General features: G+C 38.3%; 1 protein-coding gene and 1 non-coding gene across 3 annotated transcripts in view; both read left to right on the top strand.

The window, feature by feature from the left end:
- The first annotated feature begins 380 nt into the window (after positions 1-380).
- On the top strand, positions 381-451 carry TRNAG-GCC (transfer RNA glycine (anticodon GCC)). The gene has a single exon. It is a non-coding gene; the product is annotated as a tRNA-Gly (tRNA).
- Positions 452-490: 39 nt separating this feature from the next.
- The window catches only part of CRCP (CGRP receptor component), a 33103-nt gene continuing 14931 nt past the window's right edge, over positions 491-18662 (top strand). Inside the window, exons 1-4 of one of the 2 annotated variants that reach the window (XM_074923100.1) lie at positions 491-668; positions 4375-4411; positions 7756-7845; positions 11081-11175. In XM_074923100.1, the coding sequence (XP_074779201.1) occupies positions 661-668; positions 4375-4411; positions 7756-7845; positions 11081-11175 (230 nt within the window). In that variant the 5' untranslated portion in view covers positions 491-660. Of the gene's footprint in view, positions 669-4374; positions 4412-7746; positions 7846-11080; positions 11176-18662 lie in introns of both variants that reach the window. The other variant, XM_074923099.1, reaches the window with a different exon arrangement.

Genomic DNA, 18662 nt, shown 5'->3' with positions numbered 1-18662 from the left:
ATGGCAAAATAATTAATGTTTTCCTGTCTCTCAGTCTCGGAGCCAATTTTCCTTGCTCTGTAGCCAATAGGATTTTCAGCCATTTTCACTCCTTGAAGCGCCTTCGAGTTTTCTCGAGAATAAAAAGGGCTCTTGCAAAATTTAATAGCGCATCGATTAAATGGGAAAGAACCGCAGTGGCGGCAGGAACAGCCCCGTGGCGGTGACGAGCCTGTACGTGCACGGCGCTTTAAAATACGGCTCGGGTGTTAGACGAGCGGCTCGGCCTTGCCGGTCCGGCTCGCACAGGGCTGGGGGCTGGCTCCGAGCGGCCGCCCCGGCCCCCCCGGCGGGCGCCCGACACGAGTCACAGCGCGGGCGGGAGCGACTCCTCAGCGCCGGCATTGGTGGTTCAGTGGTAGAATTCTCGCCTGCCACGCGGGAGGCCCGGGTTCGATTCCCGGCCAATGCAACGTGTTATTTTGTTTATTTTTTCTTCTTATAAAAATATATTTATTTATTTCTCCTTCCTTTTCCGCTTCCGTCCCGGCGGCCAAAACCTCCTTCAGCTCAACCCCGGCCTCGCTCGCACTCCCCTCGCCGGGCGGCTGCCTGAGTACAAAGGGCAGTTCCTCGGCGAGGCGGCGGCCCCAGCGTGCGGCTGCGCCTGGGGCGAACAAGATGGAGGTGTAAGGAGCGGGGAGGGAGGGGGGACGTGGGAAGGGGCTGCGACCCTTCTGTGGCGGCAGCGGGGGCTCCGGGGCTGAGGGGTGTGTGGGGAGTGTATCTGCATGGGCCTGCCTGCAGTGTGTGTGTGCAGGGCGCATCTGTGCGGGCTTACTTGGGGTGTGTGTCGGGGGCGGGGGGGTATATTTATATGGGCCTACTTGTGGGGAGGGTACATCTGTATGGGCTGTGTGTCTGTGGAGGGGTTATGTCTGTGTGGGCCTGCTTGTGGTGGTGTCTGTGAGGGGGGCTATATCCGTATGGGCCTGCTTGTGTGCATGTGGGGAGGGTCTGTCTGTATGGCCCTACCTGTGGTACGTGGGGGGGGGGGGTATATGTCTATGGACCTACCTGCAGTGTGGGGGGGGTATGTATGGGCCTGCCTGCCATGGGGGGTGTATCTGTGGTGTATGGGGGGGATACTGGACCTTTAACACCCCTATAACCAGCAGTGTGTCCAGGTATTCCGATGAGAAACTTTGGGGGGTGGGGGGTGTTTGCTTTAAAAATCTTGCTGAAGCATACATTTGTTTGGACAAAAGGCATCGTGGCTCAGCTTGAACAACCCCATCTTCCCTCCCCATCTCACCTGCTCTCCTGTCTCCTTGTGCTCCCTTCCCTCTTCTCTTCCCTGGGAGAGGTGAAACATGAATCCTCTGCCGTGGCTTCTGGGAGAGTTATTCCTGTGAGCATCAGGTAGATGACTCATTGTAGGACCCGAATATTCTGGGGAAGAAGAAAATTTAATGGGTGTGCGCCAGCAATTGCAAACTCGAAGAGGCAAGTCAGGAGTCCCCAGGCTGCTGTCGCAGGCAGCAAGTTTTGTTGCCTTCCTATGCTGACAGCACTATGCGTGTTTCTGTCTTGTAAGCATTACCTGGGCACAAACCAGTAGGATTTTACCTAATTTGAAGCTTTGAAACTCATTCTCCTGAGTTCTGTGGAGCCCCTTACGTTGTGTGGTTATATATGGGTACGTGGTGCTGATTTCTAACGCATGGGGACTTGGAGGATGCCGGTCCTGAGGGGTGTTTGTCAGCACCCACCAAGTCAGCTGAGCTACTGCAGGCTGTGTTATCCATGGATGCTTTATTATCGTTAAATCTTCTGTACTGTTAGGTATATTATCATTAAGTCTTCTATTTGTAAAATTCAATAGCAGGTAACAAATAAGAAGCATCCACTGCAATATGGGTTTGTGTTACGTTAGCCTTAACATGTGTGAGTAGCAGCCTGCAGGGAAATGAGCTGTTCTTGCTGTTAGATACTGAAAAATGCTGTGAAACACATACCCAGGCTCAAAGTTGCTGTTGCATGTGAGGAAGGATAGGATTTGCCCTGCTGAGAAAGATGCTTTTGATACCATGACTAGTAAGTCTGTGATGCTGCTTATACATTCACTTCTTTTTTAATACCTTGAGTAGCCCAACTTCTTTTACTGGTGCTACCTGTTGTAGTACCAATAGGAAGGTGCATCAGAGGTAAAGACCTGGAGGATGAAGTCTTGAGGTACAGATGGATGTCCCTTGCATTGGAGTGGAACAACTTAGTCCATTTTGCACTTGAATTGCTGTTGGAATTTAATCTTCCTAATCTTGCACCTCCTGCCTGATGGCCTCCATAGAGGGAAGCTCTGCAACTAGGAAAATCTCTCATGAGTTCTTACTATGTCAGGAGTATCTGTTACTAGAGAAAAGAACCCTCCAGAAAACGTTGTGGTTCAAATATGCAACGTATTTTAAGCAAAAGATTTAAAAATATGAAGCGTCAGTGATATTTTTAGAGGTGTGATGCCATACGCTGAGGTATTTTTTTATATATGCAGAAGACCTCAATAATATTTTGGTCTGGTCTAAAATTTGGGCCAATATTACCTATTTAAAGACTCTAAAAAGTGTTTATACATTGGTGTTAATGTGACTATTTTTCCTTTTCTGCTAAAGTCTTAATCTCATAAAAATTCAACATCCTGTTTAGTTGACAGTTTAAAAATATATATTAGAATTCATTATTTATAGTTTCTTGTTTTCTGAATGTAAAATTGATTGTTGATTCATGAGAGTTAGGACTGAAGAAAATTGTGCTCTGCTTTATAATTCTGCAACAGTTTTTGAAACTGGTTTTGTTTATCAGTTTATACTTCTGGTGTTTCAGCACAACAAAAATTGTTGAAGATTTGAGACTGACTTGTTTGCTATCCATTGTTAGAAGAAAAAAGTATCTTTCTGAATGGCGCAGTGGTTTTGAATTTAAAAAGAAGCAATTGTCTTAAAAAATGTGACTTCAGATAGATTTCTCAGACTCATTTACATAGTAATGTATTTATTCTATATGACCCTTTCACTTATTTAACGGGGTAATTCCCAATATAATTCTTCTATAGCATTATTATTTCTAACAAAGAATGTCTTTGATCCGTAGGGATTTCTGTAGCAATAGCTTGAATGCAAACATTCTGAAGAATTGCATTTACCTAACAACAAAAGCTATATGGTTTGTAAAACATGAATGAAAACTAATGCATGTGTGAGCTCACTTGCTGAAGTTTCACTCGAGTCAGCGAAATGGAAGTTCAAGTTCATCTCAGCGTATTTTAGAAGGTCCTTTTCATTTAAAAACAATGATAGAACCTGTGGAAGTTTGTGGACGTGTTTAAATCATTTGAAAGTGATGAACGTGACAGTTCTATTCAAACAGTTGATGGTGCTCAACAATACATTGTACCTTTTTTCTTTTTTTTCATAAGCTGTTGCACAGACCTGAGAAAGGCCTTTTTTTTCCTTTTGTATGGAAACTTTCTGTTGTTGTGGCTACTGACTGCTCAGCAGAATGTGTTGTTAGGGGAATATAGGATATTCTGCATCAGTTTTTCTCCCCTTTTTAAACTTAAAAATATCAAATTACAATATCCGGTAGTAATAGAGGCGTGATTAGTCTAAATATGTGCTTGACTCAGTGCATTTAGTCTACCAGCAGTGGATAACGATTCTTGATTAATTGGTACAGAATTAGTGGGAAAGTATTTGCTGGTGGAAAACGGGAAACTCACTCTTGCCCTGCTAATAAAGGAGTAGCCACATAAAGATTCAAAGAATAAATAAAGAGGAAATGCAATAAGGTTTTTTTTTCATTCAGTACAGTATGTGTAAATGTAGTGCTGTATCTGTACACACGTACGTACATTATACTAAAACCAGCAATTGTGTTTTCTTTTTCTGTAGTACTGACAAATAAATAGTGTGTATAATCTGAATTTTTCATGCCAGTCTTTATTCAAATGAAGCTGGAGGCCCCTATTTGTAAGGAAGAGGCAAGGCAATTTGGTTTCAGTCTGTAAAATTGGGTGAGTGAACGAGATAGCGTGGCTGAGTAAAAAGATTATGTTGTATAAGTGTATTATGATTTATGGGGCAAGTTGTGCGAAATATACTGTGTATTTATGTAACGATTCTACTAACAATATGGAAAAATATTTTCCAGAAGTGGCAACAACTTGGTAGTTGTAGAATCACGAAAAATATGTTTTATGATTTTTTTTTTTTTGTCATTGTTTTTTTAAACTTTATGAAAGTAGTGTCTGTTCTTTTAGAGTCTGTGTGACTTTGCAAAGAAACATTTTAAACAGCTTCATTTGGAGCATAAATTAACTGTTTTCATTTTTCATTTTAGAAAAGATGCAAATGCCGCATTGCTGAGTAACTTTGAGGTAAGTTTATGTGCTTCCTGGTTTTAAACCAGCAGTTTAAAGCTGTAATCAGTCCCTTGTATACTCCTTTGGAAGCTGAAAATTGCCAGCAGCAATCAGTAAGACCTGTATGTGATTTCCACCCACTCCATTTGATTTGTTATTAAGAAAAAAGCTTTTTAAAGAAAATCTAGTTTTCTAGAAAACTCCTAGTTTTCACTAGTAATGGGTACTGTATTATTATTTGGTTGGTCCAGAATCTATAAAAACTGATATAAATATGTTTTTCAAATAGGTGAGGAGTAGATCTTCAGAATGTCACTAACTTTAACTTCAGCCTTGTCACACTTACGCTGTGGCTGTGTAGTTAGTTTCTTGAATCCTCTTGTGTGTGGTGGTTGGTTATTTAGAATTTGATTCTCCACATCTTTAAACACTTGTGTATTTGGGCAAGTGCACTGGATTTACTGGTGCTTTGTGTGATGTATGGTGCATCGAATTCCAAATCAGGAACGTTGACAACTCTAATGGGGCAGCAATGCCCAAAATACTTTTTTTTAAAAAAAAATTATCTCATGGTTATGTGACACACTGATTCCTGGAGTTTCTTTAATACTGCACATAAAAATTCTTGCCGAAAACTTCAAATGTTTTTCACAGATGGCTGCTGCTAGAATCAATGTTTTGTATTTAACCTTGTGATGTGCACTATCATCTGAGAACCTATAACTCATTAATGCATAGTTTTATTAAAGCCAGTGCTGCTGGAAATGCAGTCTTACACCTGTGAATGCTTAACAGTATTTTTTTAAAGATCTCAAGGTGTTTTCCAATCAGGTTAGGTTATAGTAAACATGAGACAGTTTGCTGATCTGAGGTGTGTTACTCAGGATAAACAGTTCTAGAAGCCAGTGATGTACCTTGATCTGGTGTCATGGGGAAGCTACAGTGCCATGTCGTAACAAATGATGAATATTGGCATACAAATATCAAAAAATAATCTTATTTTCTAGTGTAGATAATTTATGAATCGTTTTCTTCTCTCCTGAGTAAAGAGATTTTTTTTTTTAGAGAGGTAAAAAGATGTGTAGTGTTCTTGTTGGTTTAACTTCAGCCAGGTAATGGAAAGATTTCAGTGCTTTGTTTATGAATGTAATTTTTTGAGCTCTTTTAATAATGTTTTGTGCTTTGTTTATATTGTTTTATTGCCGAAGCTTGAAAGTCGCACAGCTGTTTCATCCTATTCTGAAATAAATCTTGAAATGTTTTATCTTGAGCTGCATCTGTCTGCGTACAGCAGAGCAACCATCTGGTGACTCTTAGAGCTTTAATGAGGTACTTGGAAAGAACTGTCATGCCTAAGAAATAGATGATACTGTGTCAGCCAAAGTAGTACTAAGTGTCTGTTTGTTAAAAACATGTACTATTGCAGTACAGAAAATAGCAAGTGTTTCAGAGATTAGTTATCGCAAAATTACGTCTGCTTCCTTCTTCGTTTGCTGGGATATTTGTTGGAATTTAGGTTCAAGTGGTGGTGTCAATCGCATTATGTAAAATCTATAGGTGTCCTAAAGGTATGGTCCGGAGTAGGGAGAGCTGCAGGATCCATTCTTTGTGCTCTTCAGTCAGAACTTTCTTCAGTTGGGTGTTTTTGTCGGTGAATGTACCAACAATGTGTTGAAAAAGAGCAAAAGGAAGTGGAAAACGAAGTTACTGATGAGAGTGCTTATTTCTCATTTCCCTTTCACAGCACGGTTGTCACGCATGCAGCTTTAGATTCTTTGCAGGAAGGGATTTGCAGTGTCTGCAGCTATAGGCTTCTGGGGCATGGCTTTTCACTGCCCTTCAAAGTACTGACTCCCCCAAAACTACTGATCTCTTTCTATTTGCTCCGCTTTCCAGTTGCAATTTGACTGGCATAGCTAACATTCTCTTTCTCGAGGTAATATTTTGCACCAAAAGTGGTGTTTGAAAGGAGTATTCAGGACTGACATGTTGTATGTCCTATGCCTACATTTATTCTGTGAGTTTGGAGTTGTCATTTTGTATCTCGTTGTCAGTGGCTATATTTTCTTCAAATATTTATTAGCTAAAAGTTCATAGCTACAGCTTTGGCTTCAGGTGAGGATTTACTACTGGTGGTTAATACACAAGGTGTTCCTTTTTCATAGAAGACGCAGTGTAGAGTAATTGCAGGATTTGTAGCTGGTAATGTTATTTCTCACTGTCTAGAAATGCTTGTATTTTATTTCTTTGGACTTGTGAGTTTATAATGCCATTGGATCTGGATCTTGAATGAAGCTAGCTAAAAATTAGGGAATAAACAGTAAGAAATAGTCTGTTACTTTGCTGTGGTTATTGGCTCTGAATATACTATAAAGCCTGAAGCAAAACATCTGAAGACATTGCAACCTAATGTAATTTAATATGAGAATAAAAGAGTAATTGTGATGCTGTCTTAACATTTTGCTGCATATCTAACTATGATGAATAAAGATGTTGTGTTGCAACAGATTTGACAAAGCACAGTTGCAAAAATCAAAACGTCTTCCTTGCCTTCAGACTTACCCTCTGAATCTCTCTCCTACATTAATATTCACTGCATCATAAATGTGGAGACAACTTTATTACGTTCTTTTCAGGAATGTCTGCTTGTATTACACTCTTGTGATGAATAGGGAGCTAATTTAATCTTTGTGTCTTAGCATACCCTAACACCATGCTGGTCACTGTAACGTTTACTATTGCGAATAACTTCAATGGAATTTACAATAGGATCACTAATCTTAGGAGCATCTGTAGGTCAAACGTTTATTTAGTGGGTTCATGGCAGTGTGGCAGTTGTACTTTTATTTTTTTTCAGATAATGTAAAATTGCATTTCTGTGAGACAGAATATATATCCATTTTAATATTATAGGTACATCTGTCATAACAAATCCAGTAGGGCCATAAACTTCTGTGATATCTTGCTTCAAGCATCACTCATATTTAAATGGGAGCCCTGTGCCAGTACAGCAGGGTATGACCCAACTCTGTTTAGGATATGAGATAAGATATACAACTAAAATAGATCCATCCTGGCAGCTTCTCCTTTGGGGCTCTTGGGTAACACTTAACAAGTGCTGAAAATCTGTTTAAAATAGTCACAATTTTTAAAAAACAATTTACATACATATTCATCATTCTGGTGCCAAAACATTTTTCATTTCAATTGCTGGTACGTTCACCAAAGAAGCCAAAGAAGTTGTTGCTTGGATGATAGGATTTTGCATTGTTCGTTTATGTTTTCCTGGTGTAATATTTTTAGGTGAAATACTGTCATATGGTCTCAAACACTTTATTTTTTTTGCCGAGGTGTTCCAGTTACTTACTGATCTTAAGCAGCAGCGCAAAGAGAGTGGAAAAAACAAGCAGAGCTCCGGTCAGCAGAATCTGAACACAATCATGTATGAAGTGAGTAGCACTGTGAAATTCCTTTGCAAATTACCCTAAGCTAGAGTTTTTGCATCCTTTGGTCTGTGTATTAATAGTTTTGTATCAAATTTCCCCTCTTAAAAAACAACAGTAAAATATTTTATTTGCCACTTTTCTGTTGTTAGTTTATTCAGGTTGTACGCTAACTGTGCTGTCAGGGCAGAGGTGTGCAGCTGCTCTTATTAAAATCTGTCACAAAAAGAATTTTAAAAAACCTGTTTTTTGTGAGGATTTTTTTATTCCAAATATTCTATCCTTTTAAAACTCAGGGCAGAACTTGCTATCTTCTGGTGAATGGATGATACCATGTAATCATGATTTCAAAGCTGAGGCACAGATCACGTGGTATTTTTTTATTAACAGAATTAAACTGATAATTTCCAACTCAAATAGAGTGGGGTTGTTTTTTGTCAAAAGAACAAAATCACATGTACAGATAGCAACATCAGTTGGATGTCAGATTGGTAATAAATGTTTGATCTATTGCTAGGAAGAATTTTTAAATTGCAAAATACAAATATTAACATTTGAAATACCTAAAATTAGCAACTTCAGAACAGACTTGCAGCATGACCTGTTGTGTCTGTGTCGGAGAACTGCATGAGTAGCACCACGATTGGCAGCAAGTTGAAAGCAGCTTGCCTTGCTTGCATGAGTAATCCCGTTGAGCAGTGGAACTACTCATGTGAATAAGATTTGGCCTAGGCTTTGTTTTTGTTTTAGTTCTGGCTTTGTTTGAAAAGGTATAGAGTTGTAATTCCTAAGCCCCATATTCAACAAAATAGGGGCTTACAAAATATCTAATTCAAATCTTCACGGAGACTAACAGTCTTCCTGTACCTCTTTGAAACAGCTGAGAAAGATCCTGTAAGTATATTTTGTCAGAGTGCACCTTAAAGCTTTAATTGTCTTGTTATATTGCTGTATGTTAAATACCTATAGGATGCTCGGTTTTGTGCATGGAGTGAAGCTGGTGTAAGGTGTATTTTCTCTATATTTGAAAAAAAACCTGAATTTGATCTTATTGGATTGTCTCTGATCATGCTGAATATGTCTTCATGAGCTCTGTGCAGGCTTGTATCCATTGCTACTGAAACAACTAGGTGAAGCTTGCTAAACTGGAGCTATTTTTTTGCTGTATATCTGGAGTTTTAATTGATTTAAAATTGCCTCAAAAAAAGACTAAACTGGAAAAGAAGTTACTCCTATTAAATAATTTTATTACATGACAATATGATGATTTCATTTTAGTCATTATTGGTGAATAACAACATTTTATCTGAAAACGTCAGACAGGGCTTAACAAAAAGGATGGTTATCTAACACCTTATTGTGCTTTTTAAGTATATTTTTCAGTAGTCCAATGAAACTGGTGCTTAAGAATACCAGTGATTCATATTTCATCAATACTCTATCTGTTAAGTAGGATGAATTATCCTGTGTTGTTGAAATCTGTTTTCCTTTACCTCTCATCTTAAAATGGTAACAGATTTTAATGGAAGTACCCTGGAAATACATTTGCATAGGTTTTTATTTTCCATAATGATCTTGTAGCAATCTTTTTCCCAGTACCTGTTGTTTTCTGCTCTGTGAATACTGATTCAGCTTTTTTGGTTTCTGACTTTCCAAATACAAATACTGATTTTAACGATTTTTCTTAGAAAGACACTAATATAGAGTATCATATATAATTTTGTGGTATTTTATTATTATTACAGATAATCTCTGTGTGTTATATCCTACCACACATCTTTGTGTTTGCAATCCAGTTAGTGCATCATGAGTCAGTTGTATTGATACTTTTAAGCTTTATGTATAGCTATGCAGTATCAACAGATGAAGATTTTCTTCCTTAATTCAAAACAAGCACTGACAATACTCTTAAATCCTTCAGTTGCTGATGCACACAATGCAGACAATGCAAGGATTTCCTTGACTTTTCCATTGATGCTCATTTCCACTCTTCATTTTGAGGTCTAATCAAAGCAAAAAGCAACATTCAGGAAGATTTTACGCTATTTCCACTGAAAAGACAGCAATTTGTGTGCGCTTTTATCAACAAATTTTTTTTTTTTAAAACACAGGTCAAATTACATTATGTGTTATCTGTCTGCTAGGTGTTGTGGTATGTTAAAAAAAGCAAGTGGATATAACGCTGCAAAATTTAGCTGAGGTTAGTAGGTGTTACATGTAAAAAAATGGAGTAAAGGTAAATTGTCTCAAGTCAGAAAAACATTTCTAATACTACAGTATTGTAGATTTTCATGACAACCCACCTAAGCTGCTTCTGTGAACTTTAAGAAAGCATTGCCAAATATGCATGTAAAGGATTAAAACAGCCATAGACTGGAGAGCTTAATGAGTTATTTATGGGTTGGCAGTGAGAGTATCCCTGGCACTGAGCACATGAAAACTTGGCAGAAGGTAACATGGTTTTAAGGATGAATAGTATTCAACTTTTCTGAAGTGTTACTGCTTTTAAAAAAAACAAAAAATAAACAAAAATTAAACACACACACACCCCCTTATCTTGGTGCCTACCTTTTTAAACGATCTTTCAATCTGTAAAGGTATGTTGGTTTTTAAAGGAAAAGTAAATGAGTATTACTATTCAGCATAGCTGTATGTCTTGATCACAGTGTTAGCATCGCCTGAGATGATTTCAGACCAAGAAAGCAAATGTCTTTTACAAACATCAGGTGCTTTTTTAGCAGATAGAGCTAAAACTCACTCCTTTTCTGTACTCTTCAACATAGGACTTTGGGCTTTGGACAGATCAGATAAATGGCCATCCAGAGCCACAGAGGGACTAGTCAAAGCTGTAACTCTCACCTGGATGTGTAATGAGCTGGCTGGATCATGTCCTCACAGAACGAATTCACTGGGGCTTTCTGGATAAGTACTAATGTAAATTCCTTCACATAAAGTTGTAGTTACAGACTGCCTGTTTCTTAATCCCTCAGCAAATATCAGTGTAGTCTTACTGAAGACTGAAAAATGTGGGTGATCTGTCATCTGTGACAGCACTTCCCACTGCTAAAAAAAAAAAACAACAATAAAAAAGTAAAAAACCAAACTCTAAAACCTGAATTGACTTTTCCAGTTTTTCTGAGTAGTACTGAGGAGACTCTTCAAAATCAGCTTGTTTCATACACAACTGGTAAAGCAAATAGTAACTGTGAAATAATGTATACTTTCTTTCTATCTGTTGCAGACACTGAAGTACATTTCAAAAACACCCTGTAGGTACCAGAGTCCTGAGACTGTGAGAGATTTCCTCATAGCGATGAAAGGCCATAAGCTAACCAAGTAAGTAGAGATCTGCCTTCGATAGAAGCATAAACTCATGGCAGTGCTGAAAAACTGATCCCCATGTACACAGTATGATAATCTGTCTGGTTTTGATCGATGTGTTTTAAGTGTTTTCTGCCATTATTTAAATACTCATCCAAACATCTTTTCCTGCACTCGTTAACGCCTACATGGATGAGTATTTCCTGAAGTGGGCCTGTGTTTACCAATGTATTTCTCAAACAGATTCTTGTCAGTATGTTGTTTTTTACCATGGTTTCACATGGTCCAAGTGCAAAGTAGAGTTCATAAAATGTCTTCTGAGGAAGAAGTTTTAAATAGGTTTTGAACACAGTAAGAGAACTGCAAAAAAACCCCAACCCAACCGTGGTTTATTATCAGTCTTATTTTTATGAACTTCCTTAAGCAAAAATGCATTCATTCCTAAGAAGCAAAAAAGGTGGCTGTATTGCAGGGAGGTAATGAGTAAATAAGATTCTGGTAGAGATGTATGGGAATGTTATTTTGAAGTTAAGTTTTATGTGAATCTGTGAACACCAGCTGCTAGGGATCATCTCCCTGGGTTATGCTTTCTAATTGGTATTTAGCAAACTAAGATGATCATCTTCTCTTTTGTGCTGTTTGTCCACTGATACTTATGTCCACTAGGATTTGAGATGTGCGTTTCAGTTACCTAAACATTGTGTCAGTCAACCTTCTCCTGTTCCCTGCGGTTTCTAGTAAAGCTGAAAATACAGTTTATTCTTCTTGGGTTTTGATGTCCTGCATAGAAAAGATTTCCTTCACGGTTACAGGAAGATTCAAAGGGCGTTTTTCCTCTTTGGCAGTGATGTGAATGCCTGTTCTCAGTGCTTGAAATGCATAATCCTCTCAAACCTCTCTACAAAGTGTGAGTGAAACCTGTTGTAAATAGTCAGACCCAAAAGAAATTGAATCAGTTGTCTACTTGCTTGGATATCTCTAATCAGTCATCTGAATTTTAAAGTAGAAAGAACAAAGATTTAGTTGCTTCTAAATGACTCCTTCACCATGAAGGAGTAGTTTATGTGGTATAGGCATACACTGCGTTCTTCTTCCCTGTTGGAAAGACTCCCAAGAAGTTCATGCTCTGGGAAGGAGACTCTTACTAATGATTTGGTTGTGTCACAAAAAGAAATGTAAAGTGAGAACATCTGGAGAGTGCAGTGCTACAAGGCAAGTTTTTACCCTGTCCAAAGTATAGTAAGTTGAGTAGAAAGCAGATTGTCAGCTATTTCGTAGACTTCCAGTGCCCCCTCTCTACAAACAATTATGCTCACATCCAGTATATCAGCAACTCGGATCACAGTATTTGTCATTGCAGACACAGGGGTGCTTGGAAGCTTTGTCATGGGTATTGTAGCTTGGCTTGTAGTGCTTTCTTTTGTAGAACTAAATTTGCCAGGTCAGTATGTCAGTGTTTAATCCTCCCATAGCTCATTTTATATAGCAGGATACTCATCTGTGTAGTGGACAAGGTATCTTAATTATTTTCTGACATGGAGGTATTGAAGGATGGAGAAAATACTTCTGTTTACTGTGAAGAACTGACAGTATGGAAATGAAAGAGTATCTTAAAATTGTCAGCAAACTATTTCTTAAGTAGTGAGCATCCTTCATTTCCAGTAATGTGAAATAGTTATCCTGCTTGAAGCGAAAAAAGTTTGTTCAGTCTGTCCAGGGCAACAGTTTAGGAAGGCTCCAGAAGAATACTGTATCACAACAAAAAGCCAGCAGCAGTTAAAAAGGCAGAATGGGATTTTTCAGAAGTAATTGAATGAGTTAGGTATAAGAATCCCATTAAAAACCGAAGAGTTCTTATTGTTTTAAAGGTAATTTCTAAATTTCTTTCAGGTAGAAATTGACCAGGACCTCAGGGTTAACTCGTACAAACTGCCTGGGGAGTTCTGTTACTGTGTTAGATATCTTGACTGCATCTGCTCCCCTGTATGGGGTCTCCAAGAGTGAAGTACTAAACGCTGTTGGGTTGTAACACAGAAAATTGTAGCTACAGAATCCCTCAGTCTCCTATGGCACCTACCTCTTCTGTAGAAGACTTACCCAAATGCTCACCTTCCTACTCCTGCTTGTTCTGTGAGCTTGAACATAGCACTGCTGCAAAGGTTGAAATAGTTACAAGCCTCAAACGAGCTTTTTGACTATTTTATTTTTTTTTATGGATGCTAGGAGGTACCTTTGGTTTTAGGTATCATTCTCTTTGTCCATTTTCTCTGAATAAGTCTTAAGAAAGCAAGAGAATTATTCCCAAGTTATTTCCTTCTGCATAATGGCAGAAGGATGAGAGTGGAGAGCCAACCACTAGTTTAGGTTAGAAATTTACCACATTTATGTCTTACCAGAACTCACACTGGACTTTGATACCTTAGTTTCTTGAGCATCCTGTACAATTTTTACTTTGCTAATATCTTTGTCATCTGGTAAAGTACTTGCCAGCTCTGTATTTGCCATGTACTTTACGATATAAGGAACAGAATTGTTTAGTGTGATCTTGGCATTTCTTCTCCTAATCTTTTCCTTTCAGACACTTCAAGCTAGAAGTATCAGAGCCCATCTGTCAGCCTCTTTGCACCAAAACACAGAAAGCATATGGTGTGCAATTACTATATAATGCACTTCATGTTAAACTGCTTAAAATAGTAATGACTCCAAGGAAATTTTGAACTACCCTTTGGTTCATAACCAAGATCATTTCAGCACTGCTTTGTTGTTAAATAAATGAAAAACTAAAGGCTTTAATCATTTCCATTCTGTGGGATGGTGGTGGTATTTGTATAAAATACTTCACTAGTGATTTTGTTCCGGTTATCTGGTAGAGAGCTTTCTTCCCCTTTGAGAGGAAAGAACCTGCAATGTTTGCTCTCCAGGACCTTGCTTATGTGATTTTGCTGTAATGACCTTTCCTCCCACAAAGAGTAATGAACTCCAGAGTCTGTCTGCTACTTCCTTTCTGGGTAAGGCATTCAAAATGTGCTCTCTCCCTTAATCTCTTAGCTGGTCATATGCTGTCTCTGCTGGGGAGAGTTTTCTGAAGGTTTGATTTAAGATGTACGTTAGTTGGTGTCTGTCCTCAGTGAGGACACAGCAGCGTTTTCTGTTTTCTCGTTGCAAAAAGAATAGAGGATCTGGTTAAAAAGCACAACTGGTCAGAAGCACCTGGTCATTTTAGACTGATTCCTCTGCAGTTTAAATTCCTTGTTATGACTCTGCCTTTAATCAAAGATGAAACAATTAAGCAGTGTGTTTATGCTGTTAATTAGGTTCAGCAGCTTCTTTTCTAATACAAAGACTTCAGGGCTTTAAATATAAGAAGGATCTGCAGCTATATCTAAAAACTTGATGGAGGGAGGTAGTGTGATGAGCTGACTTTCCGCACTCAGCGTGTTATTGCAGCACTCAAGCGCTAGGTTGTGCTAGTGCATGCGAGATTTCAAGGTAGCAAAGAAAAACCAGACACCATCCAGAGAAGCATGAAGAATTGAGGCATATTCATTTAAAGAACAGGGCTTTTAATCAAGTGAATTCTCATTTTTCCTGCCCTCCTTCCACAACCCTGCAGTACTTACCATGCAGAATGCATTGCTTGTCAGGCTACACGTGATGATCTGAAATGTTCTGGCTCCAGTTAGAGAGCTGCTAGCATTGAGCTGGCAAATGGTGCAGTTCTTGTAAAATTGCCTCAAGTTTTTTCTTTGTTAGTGCTTATATTTACTACTCAAATACTACTGGTTAACAGACCAACATATCTCTTCTGCTGTTACCAATGTATTTTGTGATGGATTTTTCTCATTAGTGTTACATGCAGAAAAAAATTAAATTTCCTAAAAGGCAGATCTTAAAAATGAATAATAACTTGTACAAACAGCTTAAACCTTTGAGTCATTCCAGATAGCTGCCTTGGTAAATGGAGCAAATTCAAACATCTAAACATGTATTTCACTGCTGAGGTCAGTAAAGTATGGTAAAGCACAGTTTTTTCCTTATCATCAGTTATTTTGGTAAAATTGAAACTGTAGAATTGAGATTTTTTAAAAATTAAAATCTCTGAACTGACATTATAGTGAATTTTATTATTACCTTGTTGAGGCCTCAAGCTCTGGCTAACTAGTACAGTAAGCCTTGTTGTACTTGGAAATACAGTATGCCACTAGCAGTTAATTTTCCAGTTTTAGTCCCTGAAATGGCTTCATATTTTGTAAGGTAGTGAGAATGGCATTGCATGAAAAGAATATTTATTCAGCTTGCACTCTGTAATTAACGGTTAAATGAAAATTGGCTCTACTTGTACTTCTTCCTGTTACTGATAGCCTATCTTAGATCTAATTTTGGAATAATCAAATTTCCAATCGCTGCTTATTATTATAATTATTTAAAATTGGACATAAACATTGGCCTTTCTGTCTTTAAGTCAACACATTCAAGGAAGCATTGAGCTGAAAATCAGCAGTACTTTTAGAAAGTATTTTCCCTCATTACTGCCAAAAATTACAACAAATGTAAACCTCTACATATTAAAGGCTGAATGATTTACTTTGTAATTTTTGTCTCCTCCAGAGCTTTCAAAGTGAATATTCAACACCAGTGTCAGGATGGTGCTAGTTTAAGAACAGCATCAGTTAATAGTCTTTAAAAAGACTATTGCATTCCTGCTGAATTGATTGGACATTAACCCTTTCATCTGCAGCAGCATTGCTCATTTTTTTGCCTTCAGATACCATTATCAGCCAGCTCTCAGATTTCATCCTGGACAAATGTACTGACATGGAATTGCAGTGGTAACCCCTGAGGAGAATACAGCCCTGTATGTTGCACAGACCGTGCGCAGACTGGTACTGTGATTTCCGAGACCATGGCTCAGGACTGCTCATCTGTAAGTCAGCTCCTGTGATCTTGATTCAGACAACATTCTACGTGAGTTGCCGTGGTTGACTCAAGACCATAGGGTTTGACTCACTGAAGTATTTTCAGCTAGTAATAAAGTACATGGTAGTGTATACTGCAGTTACTTTATGGTTTTCTTAGCAACTGAAAAACATACATTCCTGAGGATAAATTTGCCTCTGCACAGTCACAGATGTTTGAGGGGTTTTTAGCTCTGTGTGCTGTATCTTGGCACTAATACCATTCTTTTCTTACCCATGCCTATAGATTTCTTACTAGAAAAGCAAAATCTGCCTGTATATATGTTTAGATACAGTCTAGGAGTTCAGTAGCTAAAAAATGGGCAATACCAAGACACATGAAGTTTTAGTTAAAATATAAATGCTGCAAATATTTGGCTCACTGCTGACAAAATATGATACTTTTAATTTGCACAACAGTATGTAACTTTTTAATTATTTTTTAGAATCTGTGACTTTATTATGCACTGTAGCAGTATGCTTGCTGTCTGTTCTGTCTACGCAGATATGCAGTGCGGTCTTGAACACAAGACAGTGAATTTCTTTTGTCTTCTAAGAGAACTTTTTTTTTTGATTGTGAAGGATTACACTATTGTAATCCTACATCCTCACCTCCTACAACATACACCCTCCCCTCAAACTCAGACCTTAGACCCACTTCCTTCTCCCAGAACTGCACACATTTTTGTCTCCCACAGCCTGAGCTTCATATGTCCCAAAGCCCACTCCACATCATTTTGCCTTCAGCTGGAAATGCTGATCTTGGCTCTAGCTGAGTCTCAGCTACTGCTGGATGTGGCCTAGAATGGGGAGGCCCTGCTCAGCCTAACAGCACTAATTGCCATTTTGGGATTTCTCGCTAGGCAGGTCCTGTTAAGAGTCTGCATAACGGACAATTAACTCTGATTAGTGGAATCTTGCTTTTATGTGAGAAAATGCTTTTCAGCCATCACTCATCTTTTGTATGTATTCTTCTCTTGAACGAGCAGCTTTCATGTTCCAAACAGTGTGACTAAAATCCAAGCAGTCCAGAGAAAATACTAAAACAGACTTTTTTGAGGCAATTAAGCTGAAAATATTCTTCACCTTCTGTTTAGATGAATGGGACAGTTGTCCTTTTTATTTAATGAGTGTGAATATAAACATGCATGCTGTAGAAAGTGTAAAGATGAGTTCATTTGAGTTGGAAAAAGTTCATTTTATTTTTTTGATGTGATGGAGCACAAACTGAATTCAGGCTTCTGTCTGTGTACATGCAGAATACTGCAGTCAGCGCTGGTACTGATGCATGTTCAAACATGCAGCATTTGCCTTCCTTAAAGCTTATTTCTGATGGAATTGTGGGTATTCAGTTTGTAATTTGTGTACATGCTAGCCATAAATCCGAGGTACACGGAGGCTCTGATTCTAACAGACAATTTTTGGTATCAAGTGTTAGAAGAAGTCAGTGCAGTGGGGTACTGAGCATGCCGTGATACACTGCTTGCTACTAGTGTTGAGGCTGAGTAATCCAGTTATATCCTGCAACATTGAACTTCAGAGGTGTTTTGTGAGTGTTTGCTACAAGGGGATGCCAAGAGTAGTAACTTTCTGGTCATTCTATTGGTTAAGAGTATGAAGGTCAGAAATGGCACTCAAGGGACCAAAACATCAAAAATCTCAGATCTTGTGCTTTGGAGTACATGTCTGTGTTCTGCACAAACAGGAGGAAGAGCTGCTAATGTGGACTGCTTGAGCAAGCAGAGGTAACTTCATGTCTTGAACACATGCGTGCTTGGTATTTCTTAAATAATCTTAGCAGCTGTGGATATTTACTGAACAGAAGAGAACTGTTACTGTTCTGTGCTGCAGGAGGAGCATATCTACCCATAGTAGTATCCAGTGTACCCGCATTAGTATTAATATATTTGTCCAAATGTCTTCAATTACAGTCAGTTATCCCTTTGCCATCTTGCAATATTTTGCCAAAGGAAAATAACCCACATCTTCATTACCAGAATGATGTTTAGGTTGATCAGCAAATAACTGGCTAGGTACCAGTTTTCAGATTACAGTTACTGAATAGTTGGTCATTTCTCTGGGTCTTTGGATTCAATCTGTGTGTAAGTAAAACAAATGCATTGCTTAAATCATCATAATTATATAATCTTAACATGTCTAAAGATTATTATTTTTTAGTGTTAATTAGTGTTCATAATTTCTAAAATGCTGTAACAGTACACAAGCACCTTCAGGTGAAATATGTCATTTATGTAGCTGTTGGGTTTTTTGTTTCCTGCTGCTAATTCCTTTTTGATGTTCTGAGTCATTTTTCCAGTAGGGAGCTTTGCAGATCAAAAAGAGGCATGAAATTTTTCAGATAACACACTTTAATGACTTACTTGCAAATTGTCTCTCATTCTTCTGTACACATTTTAAAAACTGCAACGACTCTGAATGATACCATCTTTGCTGAAATAATGCTTTTGAGATCTGTTCGTCCTGACTGTAAAACTTCAATCTATTCCCTAATGAGTTATAGTAATGTTAATGGCTTATAAGGAAAAA

Source organism: Athene noctua, chromosome 19 (genome assembly GCF_965140245.1).
Source record: "Athene noctua chromosome 19, bAthNoc1.hap1.1, whole genome shotgun sequence".
In the NCBI taxonomy this organism is placed as follows: Eukaryota; Metazoa; Chordata; class Aves; order Strigiformes; family Strigidae; genus Athene; species Athene noctua.
The sequence above is the reverse complement of the archived record's forward strand: the minus strand, read 5'-3'. Positions and strand labels throughout refer to the sequence as shown.